The 23,533-nt window shown below is 39.1% G+C and overlaps 1 protein-coding gene across 2 annotated transcripts in view; it reads right to left on the minus strand.

The window, feature by feature from the left end:
• Rabgap1 (RAB GTPase activating protein 1) overlaps positions 1 to 23,533 on the minus strand; it is a 180,840-nt gene that overhangs the window by 103,724 nt on the left and 53,583 nt on the right. For both annotated transcript variants that reach the window (XM_004662784.2, XM_045140729.1), the window contains exons 4-10: positions 22,221 to 22,425; positions 20,795 to 20,969; positions 20,172 to 20,329; positions 9,271 to 9,381; positions 7,977 to 8,043; positions 4,143 to 4,245; positions 1,966 to 2,135 (exon numbers count right to left, since the gene is read on the minus strand). In XM_004662784.2, coding sequence (XP_004662841.1) covers positions 1,966 to 2,135; positions 4,143 to 4,245; positions 7,977 to 8,043; positions 9,271 to 9,381; positions 20,172 to 20,329; positions 20,795 to 20,969; positions 22,221 to 22,425 — 989 coding nt within the window. The remainder of the gene's footprint in view (positions 1 to 1,965; positions 2,136 to 4,142; positions 4,246 to 7,976; positions 8,044 to 9,270; positions 9,382 to 20,171; positions 20,330 to 20,794; positions 20,970 to 22,220; positions 22,426 to 23,533) is intronic.

The following is a 23,533-nucleotide window of genomic DNA, read 5'->3' on the forward strand; positions in this document are numbered from 1 at the left end:
TGCAATTGCCTGGAGTTCGTCTGCAGTGGTAAGAGTCCTGACATGCCCATTCATATTCTCTCTCTCAATAAATTAAAAAAATTAAAATAAAAAGAAGAAATCATCCAGTAGATCTAATAGCATACTGAAGATGACAAAATAGAAAATGAACTTTAAGACATGTTAACAGAAAGTATATCAATTAGAAAAAATAGAAAAAACAGAAGCTCAGGAGTTTGTGAAAAATATTTGTAAAATAAAAATGCATATACTTAAGACTCTATATTATAGTTTGGTATGGTGGAACATGAATATAACTCAGGAGACAAAACAAGAAGATCATGAGTCTGAGGCCAGGCTGTGCTATATAAGAGGATCCTGCCTCAAAGATAGATATCTAATTCTTTAGAAGAAGTAAAAAGACAACACGAACAATAAAAACTTGTAAAGAGAGAAAAAGTAGATGGGTAGGAAATAATGGGCCAAATTTACCCTAAGTCGTGTTACTGTAAAAAATTTTTCTTTATTTGTTTTAAGGTAGGGTCTTGCTCTAGCCCAGGCTATGTATTCACTATGTAGTCTCAGGGTGGCCTTGAGCTCACAGCAATCCTCCTTCCCAATGCTGGGATTAAAGGCATGCACCACCACTCCCGGCTTACTTATTTATTTGAAAGACAGGGAGAGGCAGATAGAGCAAATGGGCATACAGGGCCTTTAGCCACTACAAACTCCAGATGCATGTGCCACCTTATTTATCTGGCTTACATGGGTCCTGGGGAATCAAATCTGGGTCCTTTGGCTTTGCAGGGTAAGCCATCTCTCTAGTCCTAATTTTTGTTTTTTGAGAAACTCAACTCCAACAATTCACAAGCAAGATAAATGCAAAGAAAATACACCTAGGCACACAATAGGTTAATGTCTAAAAAACAAAAAATCTTATAAAGCAGTCATATTAAAAGAACATACTCTACAGAGAGGAAGTACAACATAAACATACTGATGTCTGATAAAAACAGCAGGGGCTAAAGGGTAGAGGTGCAGCTCAATGGCAGTGTGTGTTCAATCTTCAGCACTGCAACAAACAAAATAAAACTCATCTATTAAGTGCTGCATGCTCATGATTCCAGTGCTTGAGGGACTAAGGCAAGAGTATTGCTGAGTTTGAGACCAGCTTCAGTTGCATAGCCAGTAACAGGCCAGCCAGGACTACACAATAAGATCACAAATAAACAGAAATAATGGGAGCCAGAAGATCGTGGGATTAAAGTGTTGAAAGAAAAACCAATCCAGGGACTGGGGAGATGGCTTAGCAGTTAAAGGCACTTGCTTGCATAGCCAGATAACCTGGGTTCAGTTACTCAGCACTCATGTAAAGCTAGATGCAAAATGATGTATACACCAACGATCCCAAGGTGTCTAAGACATTGGCAGGTGAACCCAGAATCTGAAGCACAGGGATTAGCTAGTCTGAAATTCCTTTGTAGTCTGGAAGTTCATCTACAGCAAGCAACCCTGTCTCAAAGAAGGTGAAGTAGTCACCTTGAAGTTGTCCTGTCACTTCTACATAGGCACTATGATATGCACACCCATACACATACAGACACACACATACACAAATTTTTTTAAAGAAAGAATCAAGAATATTACATCTAGTGAAAATACTGGATTAGATGAAGTAAAATAACATGTTCATATAAAATGCAAACAAACAGGTAAGGATGCATGTCTTTAGCAGAACTAAAAGAAATGCTAAAAGTTCTTCAGGATGAGAATGAATGGGACCAAGTAGAATCCTAGATCCTGAGAAATAGTAAAGAGCAACTGGAACTAAAATAAGCATAAAAACTAAAGTGACATTTTTTCCAATTAATATGACCATTTAAAGACCTAAAAAACAGCTTACTTTAATAAGTAAGGATACATTACAGTCTCAAAGTGAATTTTTCTTTCTTGTCCCATTTTTGTATTTATGAAAAAATTTAGTACCTGCTTTAGTTTCAAAAAGAAATTTTCAGTAGAACTACGTTTGCTGAAGGGCCAGAATAATCTTTCATTAGGTGAGCACACTCGAACTTTTGTCTCTAAAAGAAATCGCACAGGCTCCTGTACTTCTGTAATTACCAAATCAACAGCTGTGGTCATAAACAGTACTTTATCTATAGAAAGAGAGAGAAAAATGAGAGAGAAATGAAAAAGATGAGAATATGTTAGCTTATATACTATTGAGGAATTATTTTATTATAAATTTTCAAAATATCTAATGGTCAACCATCAGAAGTTTGTAAACAAAATTGACCTAAAATAAAATAATCAGACAAATCATTGTTTGACATCTTTTTTTTTCCTCAACTGAAAATTTGTTTCCTGGCTAGATGCCTAAACATAGAATTAGGAAATGGCAATAGCATATAGTTTAAAATTTAAGAAATGAACAAGTATTTTGCAAAAGTATCTTTCTCAGTTTCCGTCAACCACACTGTAAATTCTTCACTTAAAAATATTTATTTGCGGGCTGGAGAGATGGCTTAGCGGTTAAGTGCTCGCCTGTGAAGCCTATGGACCCCGGTTCAAGGCTCGGTTCCCCAGGTCCCACGTTAGCCAGATGTACAAGGGGGCACACGCGTCTGGAGTTCATTTGCAGTGGCTGGAAGCCCTGGCATGCCCATTCTCTCTCTCTCCCCCTCTGTCTTTCTGTGTCTGTCGCTCTCAAATAAATAAATAAAAAATGAACAAAAAATATTAAAAAAAAATTATTTAAAAAAAATATTTGCAAGCATTGAGAGAGAGAGAGAAAAGAGAGACAGAGAGAGAGCAGGCATGCCAGGGCCTCTAGCTGCTGCAAACAAGTTCCACATGCATGTATCTCTTTGTGTATCTGGCTTTATGTGAGCACTGGGAGATTGATCCTAGGTCGTTAAGACTTTGTAGGCAAGCACCTTAACTGCTACGCCATCTCTCCAGCCCCAATTCTCCACTTTTAAGCTTGCATAATAAAGGTAGCTTACAATTTAGAACTGACTCTATACCCCTTATCCACTTACATGTATAACTGTTGATCACAAGAAAACAATCAGCAAGAGAGATTCAATTAGCAAAGAACCTACTTTCAGGATAGGATATTACATTGCCTATAAACTTCATTCAATAAAAGCTATGAAGGATTTTGAAAAATGTTATTTACGAAGCACTCAGGAAGCTGAGACAATCTCAAAAAACTAAAAGAAGTCATTTTACACAGAATATCTGAAAAGCTACACAGGAAGTAGATGATCTTTTTTCTTTTGCATGTATGCATGCTATGTAAGCATGTATGAAGGTCAGAGATCAACAATTCTCTATCACTTTCCATTTTTACTTCCTTGAGACAGTGCCTTCCATTGAATGCAGGGCTCATTGATTCAACTAGATAAGCTATCCAGTAATCCCAGAGTATTCTCTATCCCTGCCTCCCCAGCACTGGGATTCAAGCCTGTGCCAGTATGATCAGCTTTTATGTGGCTGCTGGGAATCTGAACTCAGGCCTGGCAAGTACTTAACTGCCTTACAACATGTCTGCCTAATAATTCAGGTTTGATTCCTCAGTACCCATGTAAAGCTGGATGCATAGTGGGACATGCTCCTGGAGTCCATTTGTTGCAGCTGTGGGCCCTGGAGTGCCCATTCTCTCTCCCTATCTCTCTCTCCCTCTCTCTCTCTCTCTGCTCTCGCTGCTTACAATAAGAATATGCATTCAAAAGAGAATTAAGTGGGCTGGAGAGATGGCTTAGTGGTTAAGCGCTTGCCTGTGAAGCCTAAGGACCCCAGTTCGAGGCTCGGTTCCCCAGGATTCACATTAGCCAGATGCACAAGGGGGCGCACACATCTGGAGTTCAGTTGCAGTGGCTGGAAGCCCTGGTGTGCCCATTCTTTCTCTGTCGCTCTCAAACAAAAATTTTAAAAAAGAATTAAGTACTTAAACAGAAAAGGAAGAAAATGAAGAGAGAAAAATAAGCAGAAAGCATATTTTGTTTATAGGTTAAATTCAAGATTTAAAAAATTCAAGAACTATTCAATTTCTTTATGTCACAAGAATTTGGTAAGCACTAGAGACTGGTCAAGAAAGTAGTCCAAAGCGTTGGGTATTTTCTTGAGAATAAAATATGTATGTTAAAACGTTGCATTACCTTTAGGAGTTTCTTCATTCACAACTTGAAAATGTGGAGATTTTGGGTTCCAACTTCCAGTAATAACATAAGACTTTCCATCTGAACTTTTGCCCATAGACTCCTAAGGAAATGAGGAAAAACCTTAGTGCCAGAGTAGGTAAACAACAGCCAACCTCTATTTTATTGCTTTTAAACAAAATGAGTCTAAAAGTCCATGAAAGAGTATGGTATTCTTTTTCAGAGTTTATAAAACATTAGATATAAAAATATGTAAGTCTCCAAAACATGAACTAAAAATACAAAGTTTAGAAATCTAAAGTACAACGCAATGTCTTTTCCACTTTAGTTACCCGAAACAAAGCTATGGTCACTTCCAGTTGCATACAGTGGAGTTCCATCCTGGGAAAGGGCAGATAAGAAGACTACAGAACCTATGAGGATGGAGGAGGGGTAACTTACATGATGAAACAAACTGACTTGCCATTTGCAAACATTTTTTTTTTTTCTTTTTGTTTTTTGAGGTAGGGTCTCACTCCAGCCCAGGCTGACCTAGAATTCACTCTATATTCTCAGGGTGGCATCAAACTCTTGGTGATCCTCCTACCTCTGCCTCCCAAGATGGGATTAAAGGTGTGCATCACCACACCCGGCTTATTTTGTTTTTAAATTGCAAGCAGAGAGGGAGAGAGAATGGGAATGAATGAATGAGAATATGGGTGTGCTAAGGATTTTTGCCACTGCAAACAACTCCAGAACCATGTGCCACCTTGTGCGTTGGGCTTTACGTGGGTACAGGGGAGTAAAATCTGAGCTGTCAGGCTTTGTAAGCACATGCCTTCAACCTCTGATCCATCTTTTCAGCCCCACAAACAAGTTTTTACTAACTGTAGACCATGTGGACAAATAGGCTTGATCCTTGTGAATGGATAACTGAACCAGGTGATAACCAAAAATCATTCCTGCAATAGGTCCAACTATGGAAGGAGTTAAGGCACAAGTGTACTGATATTAATAATAGCTACTATGATTCAATGAGAAAAATTAGCCTGTTGTGCCCCAAAATCATAAAAATGGATCATTTCATTCACCTTTCATCAACTTTAAAGTTTCATAAAGATAATACTGGCACACACATTGCAGAAAAAAATGAAGAATAAAAATAACTGTCTGCCTTCATTCCAGGTTCATCACTGCAAGTAAGATCATTGCTCATATCTGTAATCTCTGGCTTCTTCCTCTTCTTTTTGTTTGTTTTGAGACAAGGTCTCAATCTAGCAGAGGCTAACTCACTCTGTTGCCCAGGTTGGCCTTAAACTCAGTGTGTCCTCCCAAATGCTTGAATTAAAAAAGGAATGAGCCACCACACCCACGTCTTGAACTTCTTTGGGATTAAACAGCCCCCTTAAACCTTATATTCATTTTATCTTAAAGATCTGAAATAATCTATTTTTTTTTTTAATTTAGCCAGGTGTGGTGGCACATGCTTTTTATTTATTTATTTATTTATTTATTTATTTATTTATTTATTTATTTAAGAGTGACAGACACAGAGAGAAAGACAGATAGAGGGAGAGAGAGAGAATGGGCGCGCCAGGGCTTCCAGCCTCTGCAAACGAACTCCAGACGCGTGCGCCCCCTTGTGCATCTGGCTAACGTGGGACCTGGGGAACCGAGCCTCGAACCGGGGTCCTTAGGCTTCACAGGCAAGCGTTTAACCGCTAAGCCATCTCTCCAGCCCTGAAATAATCTATTTTTTAAATCTGTAGCTGAAGTACAAAATTTGATTAGTGGAAGTACTGAATCAACCTTAGTTTTAGGACTGGAAGTTATGATGTCAACCCTGACTATAAGGTAAATATTCTTAGCATTTAATACTGAATTCCTTCAACACTGTTTCTTCCTTCTGAAATGTGTATGTGCTGATAACCATACAATTACTGCTTCTACCATATGTACAAAACATCCAAAGTACAGGCAATTTTTCTTATGGCTTCATATTGTATGCCAAAACTCAGTTGTAAAATAGCCTTTTACTGGACAATGCTATACAATGGAAAAAAGGAAGGATGTGACCCGAATCATGCTGATCCCAGCTGGAGTATCAGACTTTTATTTCCTTGTGTGTGTTTAAGTGTGTTAGTATGCACATGTATGTATCCATGTAATATCCCATGTGCTTACCTGTGGTGGCCCTATGCTCTTTTTTTTTTTTTTTAATTTAATTTTGTTGAAGCAGACTTTCACTGCAGCCCAGGCTGACCTGGAATTCATTCTGTCGTCCCTTTTGTTCTTTTATAAAATTTTTAAAAAATTTTATTTATTTATTTGAGAGCAACAAACAGAGAGAGAAAGAGGCAGAAAGAGAGAGAGAGAGAGAAAGAATGGGCACACCAGGGCTGCTAGCCACTGCAAATGAACTCCAGATGCATATGCACCACCTTGTGTATCTGGTGTACATGGGGACTGGGGAATTGAGCTTCAAACCAGGTGCTTAGGCTGGTAAGCCATTTCTCCAGCCCCCAGAATCCCTTTTGTTCTTTTCTGACTTGGAGTCTCTTATTAATCCAGGAGCTTGACTTTTTTTTTTCTATAAGCGCCAGCAGTTAACAGGTCTCTGCTCCCCAATGGATTGTTACAGATGCACATGACCACACTAAGCTGTTAATGTTGGTATTGAGGATCAAACTTGAGAGGTCTCCCAGACCTCCTCAGGCCGTTATTCTTACACATAATCAACCATCTCTCCAGGTAGAATCTGTGCATGTGAATGATTAGTTAAGGGAAAAAAATGTGTCAATTAATTGTGCAATTGTTCCTGAAAATTTTTATGTAAAGTAAGTGTAAGCCTTATCAAAATTTTCATATACTAGCAATAATATGAATAGTTCCTACTCACACTTTTGTATGATTTTGTTTGAAACTTTATTTTGATTTTTTAAGACACACTGGTACTATGTAGCTCCTGCTGGGCTCAAACTCATGATCTTTCTGCCTGACTCAGGCTCCTGAGTAGTGGAATTACGACATGCACCACTATGCCCAGCTACCCCCTACTACTTATACAGTACACAGTAGCTTGCAAATAATTTCTTGATATGTTTTCTATGATTGTTACACCTTGTTTATTATTTACTGGGTAAACAGTAATTACTATCACCACCACACAGGTCAGGAAATCAAGACTGAGACACTTATCCAATGTCAAACTTATAAATACCATGTCAGGAATAAAGAAGTTCCCTTATCTTTGTGCACTGTTTAATTGAAGACATGAACATCCACAGAAATGTTTTAATATTAGATTTCAATGAAATGAAGTAAACCATTTACACTAAAGAACTATTATATAACCTTCCAATTAAAAAACAACAAATGCATAGGAGATGGTTCAGCCAATAGTGTTGACCATATAAGCACGAAAACCTGAATTCATAGTTCCAGCACTCACATAAGAGCTCTGGGTTCAGTAAGATACCTTATCTAAAACAAAGAAGGTTGAGGGTTGGAGAGACGGCTCAGCAGTTAAAGTCTTACCTGGAAAGCCTAATGACCTGGGTTCAATTCTCCAGTACCCACATAAAACCAAATGCACAAAATGGCACATGGATCTGGAGTTCGTTTACATCAGCTGGAGGACCTGGTACACTCTTTCTTTCTCTGTCTCTCACTGCTTGCAAATAATAATAATAATAATAATAATAATAATAATAATAAAAAAAATCGTAAGGTTGAAAGTTGTTGAGGAAGAAACCTGATGTTGATCTCTGGCCTCCACATATACTTGTACACATGTACATGAACACAAACACATACCACCAGCAATAACAACCACCACTAAAAGAAGTACCTTACCAAGTCTAACAAATGCATATCACTATTTCGAACATCTTTTCCTGGGCTAAGGAGAAGTCCAAAACACCTGTAAAAAAAAAAAAAAAAAAAAAAAAGCTGATATAAATTTGTAAACAAAAGGAATAACACACAAAAATATCATCTTTCAAAAATCTCCTTGGGCCTGGCGTGGTGGAGCACGCCTTCAATCCCAGCGCTTGGGAGGCAGAGCTAGGAGGACTGTTGTGAGTTTGAGGTCACCACAAGACTCCATAGTGAATTCCAGGTCAACCTGGGTTACAGTGAGACCCTAACTTGAAAAACCAAAAAAAGAATGTCCTTAAAAAAAAAATCTGGGCTGGAGAGATGGCTTAGCAGTTAAGAGCTTGCCTGTGAAGCCTGAGGACCCTGGTTCGAGATTAATTCCCCAAGACCCACATTAGCCAGATGCACAAGGGGGCGCACGCGTCTCGAGTTCATTTGCAGTGGCTGGAGACCCTGGGCGCACCCATTCTCTCTCTCTTTATCTGCCTCTTTCTCTCTCTGTCTGTCACTCTCAAATAAATTAATTAAAAAAAAAATTCCTTGGGGGCTGCCAAGATAGCGCAGACGTTAAGGCACTTGCCTTAAAGATCAGGGTTGGATTCCCCAGTACATTTACATTTACCCATGTAAAGCCAGATGCACAAAATGGTACATGCATCTGGAGTTGGTTTGCAACAACTACAGGCACTAGTGTACCTACTCTCTCTTTCTCTCTGCTTGCAAATGAAGAATATAAAAAAAAATTAAGCTATACATAGTGGCATATGCCTTTATCCCAGTACTCTGGACACAGAAGTAGGAGGATTCTAGTGAGTTTGAGGCCACCCAGAGACTACATAGTGAATTCCAGGTCAGCAGGGGCTTAAGTGAGACCTTGCCTGGAAAACAAAACAAAACAAAACAAAAAAATAAATTAATTAAATGAAGCGCTCAGTATGGTAAACATAAAATGTTTTAGACACACATTTTTTAAAATTATTTTTACTTATTTATTTGAGAGAGGGTAAGAGGGAGAGGGAGAGAGAGAGAGAGACAGAATGGGTCCACCAGGATTTCCAGCCACTGCAAACAAATTCCAGATGCATGTGCCGCCTTGTGCATCTGGCCTACATGGGTCCTGGAGAATCAAACCAAGGTCCTTTGGCTTTGCAGGCAAATGCCTTAACCGCTAAGTGATTTCTCCAGCCCTGTATATACATTTTTAACATAGTATGTAACTACTCATATTGATAACCAAAATTTGTATTTTATGCTAAATAAAAATGTTTACCTTTCAATAGCAAGTTCTTTGTTAGTTGTTTGTTGCACATAAATAACAATCTTCTTATCAATTCCTTGTCGAAGTTTAAAGCATTGTCTATCCTTGTCTTTAGGAACAGCACTGTAAAACCAACCACATTTCATTTATTTATTTAGTAAAGTATTTTTCTGTTGGACACCATATATTTTATTAAAGACCTCAAATTTTTGCTTCTTTTCTATGCCTGGCTTATAAATACCAAAAATGAAAACAATCATCTGTCTCGATGTGAAAATGTCACCATCATTGTGGGTAATCTACTAAAGCAGTTATAAATCAAGAAAAACTGCTCTATGCCTCTTAAAATGTGGGTTTGTGATTTTTACTCTTTGGTAGATGGGAAACTGAGATAGACAGCCATAAGGTACCTACCCACCATGGTATATGGTAGACAGGACTAAAAAACATGCTTACTTTCTTTCCTTAATATTTATTCATTGGATTGCCTCATTTGCTTGGATACATACCAAAGAAAAAGAAGATACTGAATTTCAAAACACGTTATCTTTAAAAAATACATGATGGGGCTGCCGAGATGGCTTAATGGTTAAGGTGTTTGCTTGAAAAGTCAAAGGACCCAAGTTCCATTTCCAGAACCCACATACAACAGATGCACAAGGTGGTGCATACATCTGGAGCTCATTTGCAGTGGCTGGAGGCCTTGGCATATCCACTCTCTCACTTCACATTTATCTTCAAATAAATAAATAAACGTACATAAAAATAACAAAAAATAATAAGAGATGAAGAAGATATAATCTATTTAAGCTACTGCCTAGTAAGGCAAGCTACTACCCTTAAGCAGTGATAACCTCACTTTTTTGGGGGTTTTTGAGGTAGGGTCTCACTGTAGCTCAGGCTGACTTGAAATTCACTCTGTAGTCTCAGAGTGGCCTTGAACTCAAGGCAATCCTCCTACCTCTGCCTCTCAAGTGCTGGGAGTAAAGGCATGCGCCAGCATGCCAGGCCAACCTTAAATTATTATTATTATTGTTATTATAACTGAAATATGTCAGTTTAATAAAAAAATTCAGGGACTGGAGAGATTGCTTAGTGGTTAAGGTGCTTGCCTGCGAAACTTAACGACCCAGGTTCCATTCCCCAGTACCCACGTAAACCAGATGCACAAGGTGACACACGCATCTGTAATTTGTTTGCAGTGGCTAGAGGACTTGGCACAGCCATTCTCTGTATCTGCCTCTCTCTAATAAATAAACAAAATATTAAGAAAAAAAATCAAAATATTCTTAAAAATACTATCTACTAAAATAACACCCTGGTCACATACCTGCTTGCTCTAGGTCTCTTTGTTTTCAAAGGCACATGGTTATTTGTGGCAATCAGTCAATATGCTGTGAGTCTTAATCCATCTTATTTCTCTACAGCTTTAATATAATGGCAACAGAACCACTGGCAGATACAATACATGTAGATAAAAGCTGGAAGTACCCACTCAAAGGAAAAGTAGCCATGAAGAAATGCCACATGTAAATGAAAATACTTAGTAGCAGAGGCCAATAAGTTAAAAAGGAGACATAAAGGGAAGAGAAAGGAAGGGAGGAGGGTACTTTATAGGTTGATATTGTATATATGTAAGTACAATGATTGTGATGGGGAGGTAATATGATGGAGAATGGAATTTCAAAGGGGAAAGTGTGGGGGGGGGGGAGGAAGGGAATTACCATGGGATTTTTTTATAATCATGGAAAATGCTAATAAAAATTAAAAAAAAATAAAAACCAAAAAAAAGAAATGCTACATGAAAAACACCTGCTTAGTCACTCCAACATTTTATAACACTTTAATTAGATAATCAAAGAATCCTAGCAAAAGAAACCAGAGATGACAAATATATTCAAAAAGTTTTCCATACCATGCATAAATATTATTAGACAGATATTTCACCTGGAAGGAGATAAATTTTTCATGACAGTAAATACACTAGTTTCTATGATCTGTGGATGTTTGTGTGTAAGTAAGTATCATCTTGCTCAGCAATGTAAAACAACATATAGATAGGCTGGGAGTGCAGATAATCTTTACAGTGCTTGCCTAACATCATTCTCTGGTACTGTGTACATATAAACATAGATAATCAAATATATACATATGTGTATATATTTGTAAATCTCTGATGCTATGAATATAAAAGCCTGTGTTCCTAAGTAGAAAGGAAATCAGTGAGAGTTCACCTTACTGGTGATATGTGACTCATAGAATTGTATTTCTTGACCTATAACTATGTGATGATTCAATTAAGAAACAACATTTAATCTGAACTATATAAATTAAGAAACTAAGATCCATACTTAATTTCTCTCTGCTTCCTTCCAAATAAAATAATCATAACATCTGCTAGGCAAGATGGCATATGGCTTTGATCTTAGCACATGGAAGGCTGAGGGACTATTGTGAGTTTGAGGTCAACCTAAGTTACATACTGACATACTGTCTTCGGGGGGGGGTTAGGGGGAGATCCTGTTCTGGATCAAAATTTATCTTTTTTATTTGCCCTTCAGATTAAATAAAACCAAATTATAAAATGTAGAAAACACAGTGCTTTGATTATTTCTAAGGGCTAAATGAAGCTACAATATAGTAATTTTTATAGCAATGAGAAAAAAGATCATTAATTGTTCCCACCTAATTGTTCACATGTATATTATGGTAAAATGTCAGTCAATTTTGTACTAAAACTAATTACATATAGTTTTTGAGTAGATAAATGGTAGATCATATACATGTACTGTCTGTTTCAACTACTCTGAACTACTCAGTATTTAACCTCCACTTTTTAATTTAGTTACTACATATAGTGCAAAGAGAATGTGGATAATTTTTTGGGTACCTAGATGGTTATTTCTGTGAGGAGTCTCATTTATGTTATACTATTGGATAAAGGAAACAAATATTGAATTAGATAAGTTAAATCTAACAAAGGCAGGCATATTTTCCTATGGCTTCATCAATAGATTGGGTTAACTAAATAGTGTTTAATCTAGAACCCACCTCTGTTTTGAGACATCTTTTTTTTTTTTTAAAGAAATTTATTTGAGAAGGAAGGGGGTGGGGAGAGAGAACATGCGTGTGTGTGTGTGTGTGTGTGTGTGTGTGTGTGTGTGTGTGTGTATGGGTTCATGTTGCAGTCAGATCTTTGGTGCTGAGATAAGCAACCAGCCAGATACAGCATACAAGAGGAAGGGGGTTTATTTCATGATTACAGAGTCCAGGGGAACACCATCAATAGTGGAAGAAGCTGGCTCCCTTTCACAGACCCAAGAAGAGAGACATCACCACTGGCCAGCACCACAAGCAATCACAAACTGCCAGAGCTCAAAACTGCTCCCTACATCTTGTAGGGCTGGACTGGAGATGACCCCCAAGCATACCTTAGGGCTGGACCCAGAGATCCATCCCCAGTGACACACCCCCTCATAGGAAGGATCTGACTGGTAGGGCCTCAAGTAGAAGTTTAATCAAAAATGACTCAGTCTAGCCAGGTGTGAGGGCACACGCCTTTAATCCCATTACTTGGGAGGCAGAGGTGGGAGGATGGCCATGAGTTCAAGGCCACCCTGAGACTACATAGTGAGTTCCAGTTCAAGGTCAGCTTGGGCTAGATCGAGACCCTACCTTGAACCCCCCCCCCCAAAAAAAAAGACTGAGTCTATGTGGCCAAACATTCAAACTACCAAATGAACTCCAGACATATGCAACACTATGTTGAAAATCTGGCTTTAAGTGGGTGCTACAGAATGACCACCTCCAAACACTATTACATGTCCCCAGACCACTGTTCTAGGACAGCTTAATCTTTCTTATTTATAGATACAATTTAGAAATAAAAACATAAATCAGTATCTTCAATAATGGGAAAATTAAATAATTTATATTTTTATTGTTATTTATTTTTGGGATGTGTTTTCAAGATAGGGGCTCACTCTAGCCCAGTCTGACATGCAATTCACTACGTAGTTTCAGAATGGCCTTGAACTCATAGCAACCCTGCTACTTTTGCCTCCCACGTGCTGGGAATAAAAGCATGTGCCAACATGCAAGGATCTTTTTTTTTTTTTTTTTTTTTTTTTTTTTTAGTTTTTTCTTGAGGTAGGGTCTCACTCTAGCTCAGGCTAACCTGGAATTTACTATGTAGTCTCAGGGTGCCATTGAACTCACAGAAATCCTCCTACCTCTACCTCCCAAGTGGTCAGGAGATCACCTGGTGAAAAAGTTTTTGAATCATAAAAGATAAATTGTTGGGCTGTAGGGATGGCTTAGCGGTTAAAATGTTTGCCTGCAAAGCCAAAGTACCCAGGTTCAATCCCCCAGGACACACACTAGCCAGATGCACAAGGGGGTGCACACATCTGGACTTCGTTTGCAGTGGCTGGAGGCCCTGGCATGCCCATTTTCTCTTTTTCTTTCTCTCTCTCCCTTCCTCCCTCTTTCTGTCAAATAAATGGCTGGCTGGCTGGCTGGCTGGCTGGCTGGCTGGCTGGCTGGCTGGCTGGCTGGCTGGCTAGATAGATAGATAGATAGATAGATAGATAGATAGATAGGTAGGTAGGTAGGTAGGTAGGTAGGTAGGTAGGTAGGTAGGTAGGTAGGTAGGTGGGTGGGTAAGTGGGTAGTTGGGCAGGAAAGATGACTTAGCAGTTAAGGCACTTGCCAGTGAAACCTAAAGACCAAGGTTTGATTTGTACGCAAGCCAGATACAAATGGTGGTGTGCGCATCTGGAGTTCATTAGTAGTGGCAGAAGGCCCTGGTGCACCCATTCTCTCTCTCTCTCTCTCTGCCTGTTCCATTGTCTCTTTCTCTCTCTCAAATAAATAAGTAAATATTTTTAAAAACTGTATTAAATTACCTTTCCTTTTGCAAGGTCAGGAATCCACATTATAGAAAAAATTTATCTCACAATGTTACTTTAACAATGGAAAGTGGACTTATGGGTAAGATGGTAGCATAGGAGCCAAACCAAACCAGCCTAGTGAGGGATTTAAGCAAAACACACTCTTCTTCTGAAAAGTGAAGGTGTATAGGTTTTTATTAGCAACAGCAGAGAAGCAGGAGAGACTGAGATCCACCAGAAAGGAGGAAAATGGCCAGAATCACGTTAAGATGCTTGTGACCCAGATCTGCGTGCTCCATGCACCTGCCCAGGGCTACCCACCTAGCACTGAGCTGCAGGAGCAGAGACCAAACAAGCAGATTTTCCAACCTCATCATCATCCTTGCAAAGTCAAGAAACCTGAAGGGAGAACAGCTAAAGAGCTGCTGAAAGGGATATGGGTAGGACTGGTTGAGCAGTTCCAGTACAACTCCAGGATTCCTGCACTCTCCAATACCCCAACCATCAGAACCACAAACCTCTGGGGAAAGCATTCAGTCCCTAGGGGCAGGGCATCCAGCACAGCCGATCAGAACACCAGGTCTGTAGCACAACATGGAGGGATTAATGAGAGCACACAGTATTGGTGAGATTGGAAGCCACACCAAAAGGTAACGAGGCTGACTAACAAAAAAGCAGATACACAGACCTGCCCTGCAGATGCTAATCAATCTTCCCAGGTCAGGGCAGGTTATGGGTTACATATTCTAGGTTGGCTTTACCATTCTCAACTAAGAGGTATTTGGGGGTTGACTACTTTTGCCTTTGATGTTTTCAGTTTTATAGGGTCTTTGTCTTTTGCTTCTGTCATTATTGGGGGCAGGGTCTGATTCAGATCCAGGCAGACAATACAAGAATATATTAGAAAGATTATTTACCCCAAACAAGTAGGCTTTACCCTAGAGATGCAGGGGATGGTTCAACATACACAAATCAATAAATGTAACACACTATATAAATGGACTGAAGGACAAAAGTCACATTATCAACTCAATAGACGCAGAAAAGGCATTCAACAAAATCCAACATCCTTTCATGGTAAAAGTATTATAGAAACTGGGAAAAAAGGAACATATTTCAACATGATAAAAGGTATTTATGACAAACCTCCAGCCAACACAATACTAAGTGGAGAAAAAGTTAAAGCTTTTCCACTAAATTCAGGAACAAAACAAGGATGCCCACTGTCCCCACTTTTATTTAATGTAGTACTGAAGTCTTAACTATAGCAATAAAGTAAGAAACACTCATGAAAGGGATACAAATTGGAAAGGAAGAGATCAAATTATCACTATTTGCAGATGATATAATTCTATACATAAAAGACCCTAAAAACTCTACTAGCAGACTATTAGAGTTGATAAACACTTTTAGCAATGTAGCAGGATACAAAAAAATACCCATAAATCAGTAGCTTTCCTATATACTAACAACAAACATACTGAGGATGAAATCAGAGAATCTCTCCCATTCACAATTGTCTAAAAAAAAAAAAAAAAAAAAAAAGAAAAAAACCCAAACAAAATAAAGTACCTTGGAATAAACTTAACCAAGGAAATGAGGGATCTCTACAATGAGAACTTTAAAACACTCAAGCGCAAACCTGAAGAAGACACAAGGAAATGGAAAGACATCCCATGTTCTTGAAATGGGAAGAATCATTGTGAAAAAGTCAATCTTACCAAAAGCAACCTACACATTTAATGCAATCCCCATTAAAATTCTAATGGGGGTTGGAGAGATGGCTTAGTGATTAAGCACTTGCCTGTTAAGCCTAAGGACCCTGGTTCCAGGCTTGATTCCTCAGGACCCATGTAAGCCAGATGAACAAGATGGTACATACATCTAGAGTTCATTTGCAGGGGCTAGAGGCCCTGGTGCGCACATTCTATCCCTCCTTCCCCCTTTCTCTGTCTCTCTCAAATAAATAAATAAATAAATAAATAAATAAATAAATAAATAAAATAAATAAATAAAAATAACCAGACGTGGTGGCGAACATCTTTAATCCCAGGCCCTGAAAGCCAAACATCAGTTTTTTTGCATGTGGATACTAGTTAAAAATGTTTAGACTCGTGTGTGAGCAGTAACCAAAAATCAGCAGAGGCCAGTAAGTAGAAAGGGGCTGTAAGGGAGGGGAGGAAGGGAAGGACTTTAGGGGTAATATTGTATATACCTAAGTAGAACAGATTACAGGGAGTGGAATGGCCTAAGTGAGGCCAGGGGAAGAGACTGAGTAGGAGAATGGTAGGAGGAGGGTCAATCAAAATTCAAGATATTCTGATAGAAGCCTAGCACATCCAGAAACCACAGACTACTATTAGAAAATTTTCAGTGCCAGGGATGGGATACTTTCCAGTGAGTTGTTGACCAGGGAAGCCCTTTTGCCTCTAAAACATTACAGGCTATTATTGCCAAGGCCCTTGGTTTCCCACGAGTAACAGATGGTAAGATGGTATTGCTGAAGACTTCACATTCCTGGGCAGTAAGGTCACTGAGAAACCAAGCTGGAACTGAGCTGAAAACCTCCTCGTAGACTAGCCAACTGAAAGCTGAAATGCAAAAAAATTGCACTGCATGAAGCCCTATGGGAAACAGTAGTCATTATCAGTGAAAACAGTGGACACTAGAAGCCTCAAGTTTGGCCAGATAGGACAAATGAAGGAACGTGCAATAGTGGCATGTCTGCTCTGTGGAAAGCAACTGCTCTATAATTGGAGGCCCGCTATAAGGGAGGGAATACATGCCTGGTACTGAAAACCTAATCAAAAGCCTATGGCAGAGGACGTCATGAGCTTAGGTGTATAAAGCCTGTTCTTGTCTGGCTAAGTGCATATATTATGCTCACCAAACTGCCCTGAAAGCACTACACTTAATGTTCATATTTGTATATTAATGCTACTCTCATTTTTGGTTAAAGAAACTTCTCTTTTCTGATGGCAGTGACCACTGGGATGACCCAAAAAGCAACACAGTGCTGAGAAGTGACGGAGGAGTGGCCAGCATGGAAACATCTCTATCACACCCTCCAAGTCTCAGCATCCACTGTGGAAGAGGTGGCGGAAAATAAGAGCCAATGGAAGCGCATGACTCCTTACAATGTAACTGTCCAGACAGAAATGGGCCTCGATATCCATGTCCTTGCTGTGCCTAGCAATACCTTCACAAGACCCTCATAACAGGAGAAAAAGATGACATCAAAATAAAAGAGAGACTAACAGAGAGGGGGAGGGGATATGATGGAGAGCACAGCTGTGAAGGGGAAAGTGGGGGGAGGGGAGGGAAATAATATGGTTTATTGTCTATAAGTATAGAAATTGTCAATTAAAAAATTTAAAAAAAATGAATAGGAACATAGGGCTGAGGAGATGGCTCAATGGTTAAAGGCACTTGCTTGCACAGCCTGCTGGCCTGAATTCTGTCCACAGCACAAATACATACATACACACATACATACATATGATGCAAAGTGGTGAATACATATAGCATTCATATGGAGCAGCATCCATTTGGTACACCCATGCAAATACATATTTTTTTAAAGGATGGGAATATTGCTAAAGAGAAAGCACAGTGTAATGCCTATACTTTAGTTCTCAAAGCCAAAGCTCTGCTGTGTCCTAAATTGACCACCAAACTAGTCTGTCACTGTGCTTTATCATTTAAAAGCAATTCATAGAATTTATGCTTTTACATCCTTTTATTTTACCTATGCTATGAGGCAGTCATGGAAGAGACTTGTATATGTAACCACTTCTGATTATCATGATTCATTTTGTGACATAAGCTTATAAAGGAAAAAAAATCATTTATCTTGTAACCTTACACTTTAAAGTTAGAAAGATATTGCTGAAGACTCCACATACTAGGGCTGCAAGGCCACTGAGAAATCCTGCTGGAACTGAGCTGATAACCTCCTCCATGTAGACCAGCTGACACAAAGCTGGAAGAAGTCATTCTACAAGTAGTTCAATGGGAGAAAGAGATACCACCAGTGAAGACACTCAACAGTGGGCACTGCAAGCCTTATAATTGGCTAGTCAGGCCAAATGAGCCAACGGGTGCAATAGTGGCACATCTGTCATGGTGGAAACCAAATGCCCTCCAATTGGACTGCAGGCCCGCTCCATGGGAAGGAATACATCCCTGATACTGAAAACTTAAAACAGTGGTAGTCATGAGCCCTAGGGGTGTAACATCTGGTGATGTCTGGATAAATGCATATACTATGCTTATCCATAAATAAATAAATAATAAAAATGTAGTTAGAAACAATTTTGTTAAAAGGCTTTTATTCTTTTTGTGAGGTTGAGTCTCACTCTAGCCCAGGCTGACCTGGAATTCACTATGGAGTCTCAGGGTTGGCCTCAAACTCACAGTGATACTCCTACTTCTGATACCCCAGCTGCTGGGATTAAAGGCATGTGTCACCATGCCTGGCAAAAGGTTATTATTATTTTTTTTGCATGTGTACGTGGTTAGTATGTGGTGTGTGTGTGAGGCATATGCATGTGTGTACTCCATGCATATGTGGAGCTTATCAGAGAATGTTGGTTGATCCCATCTATAATTTATCCATGTATTTCCTTGAGACAGAGTCTCACTGATTCTGGAGTTTGCCTTTTTGATGAGCTCCAACTAGTTTCCAGTCTCTGCTCCCCACAAGACTGGGGTTATAGTCATGTGTGGTCATGCCCAGCTGTTCATGTGGGTGCTGAGGAATCAAACTCAGGATGAATCAGGCTCTTGTGCTTGCAAGGGTAGCACTCTTAACCCTGAGCCATCTCCTCAGCCACTTAGGATTTTACAGCCTAGGAAATGCATTGCAAAAATGAAATTAGAGACAGGAGAGTTTAAGATCACAATGACTCCGTGTGTGTGTGTGTGTGTGTGTGTGTGTGTGTGTGTGTGTGTGTGTATTCATTTGTGTGAATAGACACACACATACTAGAGCACTTGGGTGGAGGTTAGAGAACAAATTTAGGTGTTAAAGTCTTTGCTCTTCACCTTGCTTAAGTCCAGGTCTCTTGCTCAACACTGTGTTTGCCAGACTAGCTGGCCTAAAAACTTCTGGGCAATTCTCCCTTATCCACCTCCCTTCTCACCATAGGCATGTTGGGATTAGAGATGCTTGCACAAGCATCTGGCTTGATGTCGGTTCTGAGGATTCAAACTCAGGTATTCAAGCTTGCATAGAAAACATTTTATTCAGAGTCCCTCCCCAGCCCTCACACTATTAGTAATAGCAATAATCACACTTAGGTTATAATTTTCAGTCTAAGAATCATCCCACTACTCAAAAGCTATTTTATTTAAAACTCAAACCAACCAGGCGTAGTAGCTCAAGGCTTTGGGATCCTGAGGCAGGAGGACTACTGTGTGTCTGAGGACAGCATGGACTACATTGGAAGTTTCAAGCTATCCTGTATTACAGAGTAAAACTGGAAGGATGGACAGAGGAATGAAGGAAAGGAAGAAGGGAGGGAGGAAGGAAGGGAGGGAAGAAGAGAGGAGGGAGGGAGGGAGAGAGAAGGGGAAGAGGGAGGGAGATAGATTAAAAAAAAAACACCAAACAACTCAGACTAGTTATTTCTAATTCTGTATAGGTTAAAATTTAAGCAAGCAATTTTTTGTTTGTTTGTTTTTCAAAGTATGGTCTCACTCTAGCTGAAGATGACCTGGAATTCACTATGTAGCCTCAGAATGGCCTCAAACTAATGGTGATCCTCCTACCTCTATCCTCTTGAGTGCTGGGATTAAAGGCATGCTCTACCATAACTAAGATGAACTACTTTAAATTACTTCAAATCTTGTAATTGTAAATGCTCTTACTTTCCCTTTTATCACTTACAATTGCTCATTTCCTGTAAAGCAATCATTTTATGATATGAAAGGCAAGTAAGCTAACATAGAGTTTCTCTTGACCCACAAACAATATAGGATGCTAAGATAAACTCAGCAAAGTACAATAAGATTCCCTACCTAAAATAACCTTTACCATCATCTTCTTTTATTTCTAAAGACACAGAGAAGGTAAAGATGTCATTGTCAGGAGTCTGCGGTACAGGAGTGGCTGAAAGTGGGGTCTGCTTGGCAGAACGGCGGAAGGCAGTTGCAAAACTGTAAAGTATCCGGCTCACCTACAATCAGACATTAAGACACAAAATACTTTTAGTAAGTCTGAAAGGTTACATAATTCGGAAGGGGTAGTCATCTTTCCTCCACTTTCTTTTAGTAAATTATCTAACACGTTAGTCCCTAAAGCAAACACCCAAATCACCAGAGAGTGGTGTTAAAGAAGAAGCTAAATGAAATGGCTTAAAAAAAACAAAAAGAAACCAGAAACACAACTAAAAAAACAAAAACATTGCCTAAATGTTAGAATATATTTCTAATAATAAAAAAAAGTTTTTAAAAGCATGTATAAAAGAAGGGTTTAAAAACACTGTTGGAAAAAAAAAAAACAACAAAAAACACTGTTGGAGTAAGGATGCATATATAACCCAATCAACAAGTAGTCTACTAGGCTCCTGTTACAACAGGCAACAGCAACAATGAGGGGGCACTGGTGAGTTTTCACCTGCAGTTTTCTCTTTAGGACTTACAGCTTCTTGTATTTCACATCGAAAGACGTGTATTCTGAAGAGCTCTGCGTTATAATGACTTTCAGTGAAAGCAAAACAGTCACTCTCTGGAGTTCCATCATGCCCTCTGACACAGAAAAGGATTTTGTAGATAGGGTAGTTTGCTATTTCAGTGTTTGTTTGAGGATCTAAGAGTCTGTTTGGACAAAAAGGTTAAAAAAAGATTAAAGGAATTAGCAATAACTTACACCACATTCCTATTAGGATCCAGGATGTCTTTCCAGAATTATGATCACACAAGGTCGTTTTTAGTATGCTTAAAAATTTTTATTACTTAAAAAAACTGTTTATCCGCGAGAGGGAGGAGAGGGGAAGGAGGGAGGGAGGGGCAGAAGATGGACACTCCAAGGCATCCTGCTGATACAAACGAATTTCAGATGCATGAATCACTTAGTGCATTTTGCTTTGTGTTTACTGAGGAACTGAATCCTGGGCCTTTGAGCTTTGCAAGCAAGTGCCTTTAACCACTGAGCCATCTCTCCAGCCCTTCCTTGCATGCTTACATTTTAATAAGTCATGTGTGAATGATTGTAGGTATTGGTCATATAATTCCAAGGTGCTAAAATTGACATGGTTTATGTTCAGAGAAGGCAAGTAAAAGCATATCAAAAATAGCAACAAGTATGATTCTTAAAACTTCAACTAAATAAAGATGCTTTTTTTCTTTCTTTTTACTAATGTGCTTGTTTATCTTCTCCTTTTTGCAGAAATAATTATATATTTTTGAAAACAAGAAAATTTTATTATTTTAGCTGTGCTGATATGATTAACAATTCTATACTTAATTGGTTAATATTTGATTACCTATCTTTATTTGAGTTAGTATAAAAATATAGCCAATTTTAGGACTTATTTGGACTTCAGTTCCCTCATCTTAAAAAATGAAGGGTCTATACTGGAACTGCGAATATTTACCAGTAGGTTTCTGTCACAAAATCAGCATGAAATTCCATTCTGAAATAGTATGTCAAGCTAATATTGCTGCTGGATGATTTTACATGGAAAACACAAATTAAATATGTTAGGTAAACTCTCAAGATCAGTATGTTTCCATCATTTCCATAGCATTTAAATCTCTAATATGCTACACAGGGTATATAAATGATTGACTTTTTTTTGGTTGCTGTTTGTTTTGCAACGTAGGGTCTTGCTCTAGTGCAGGCTGACCTGGAATTCACTACGTAGTCTCAGGCTGGCCTTGAATTCACTGTGAGGCCTCCCAAGTGCTGGGATTAAAGGCATGCACCACCACACCCAGTTGATTGACCATTTTTCATGAGGGTCATAATCCTTGGAAGACATGAGTGACACATAAATTTAAGCCTTAAATGAATAAAATAATTATGGCTTTACCACTGCTTCTTTAGGTTTCCACTAGCCATTTTACCTCACAGTTCCTTCAGATACATTCGGCACAGAGAGGGTTACATCCAGTGAAATCTGACACTGGCTTCTTAAGATGGACATCATCCTCAGGGCTTCCACTTCACTCCTGGGAGCATTCACTGAGGCACAGCCTAAATAAGTCAGTTTACTGAAAACCACACTATCCTCATCAGCCACTGGTGTGAAAGGACTTGACACTTCAGCATCTGAAAGAAACCAAAAAATAGGAGATGCTTCTTTTTATTTTGATGTTATATTGATATAAATAGCAAGTAAAAAATAAAAAAATGAATAAATAAATTTTAAAAAGACTCCCTTATCAGTGTCATATAACTACTGTTTTTCTTCCTTTTGTGCAGCTAAAATATAATTAAAGGTGTTAAGTAGGACAAGAGTCCAAAGATGGAGTCAAGATGAAGGAAGAGAACAGCAGCAGCCTGACTTGTGCAACTTCAGACGGTAACATTGCCTAACTCTTACTCCCCTGACCTAGCAGTGCCCTTGGCCAGTTTTCCTGCTGATCTTAACTTAGAGAAAACCTGGCTCCTCTTCTGATGACATTACCTCTTTCATTTGGTCTTCACCTCCCTGGTTAATTAATTAGTTGTTCTGTTAGTTCCCTGCTCTCCCTTGAATTCTTCAGGCCTTTGTTTTTGCCTGCCTCCCCCCAAAGAAAAAGTATAAAAACCCACACTCTCTAGACTGACTCCAGAAGTTCTCTGTCTCTTCCTGTGAGACAGCCTGGCCATGAATGGATTTTGATCATTCATGAACCTGTGCTGTGACTCCAATAGGAGGCTTCCTAGTTGCCTTCTCAGGTGGCCAGACCTCCTTTCCCCCAACCAGGCCACTGAGCTGCCACTGACCCTCTGATGGCCTCAGACCATCTGCCAGGTGCAGATTCCCTCACTCACCCCGATTCAACTTCACTTCTCCTCTCATCCTCTATCCTCGGTAAGTGTCCTTCATAGACTGCCTGATATACTCTCCCTGTTTCTTTCTTCAAATGCTTTATTAAGTTGGTAATACTTCTAAAGTTAAAGTTTTAACTACGAGAAAAATCAAGCCTTAGCAAGATTAACATTACTGATTTTGTTATAAAACTAATGCTACTAAATAGTCGTTGTGTTTATAACTCAGATTTTATAAAAAATATAATCTAACTTCATTCATTGTAACTTTTGTTCTTAAGAAGACAAGGACTGGAGAGATGGCTTAGCGCTTAAGGTGTTTGCCTGCAAAGGCTAAGGATCCCGGCTCAATTCTCCAGGACCCACGTAAGCCAGATGTACAAGGGGGTACACACATCTGGAG

This window comes from Jaculus jaculus, chromosome 1 (genome assembly GCF_020740685.1).
Source record: "Jaculus jaculus isolate mJacJac1 chromosome 1, mJacJac1.mat.Y.cur, whole genome shotgun sequence".
NCBI lineage: Eukaryota > Metazoa > Chordata > Mammalia > Rodentia > Dipodidae > Jaculus > Jaculus jaculus.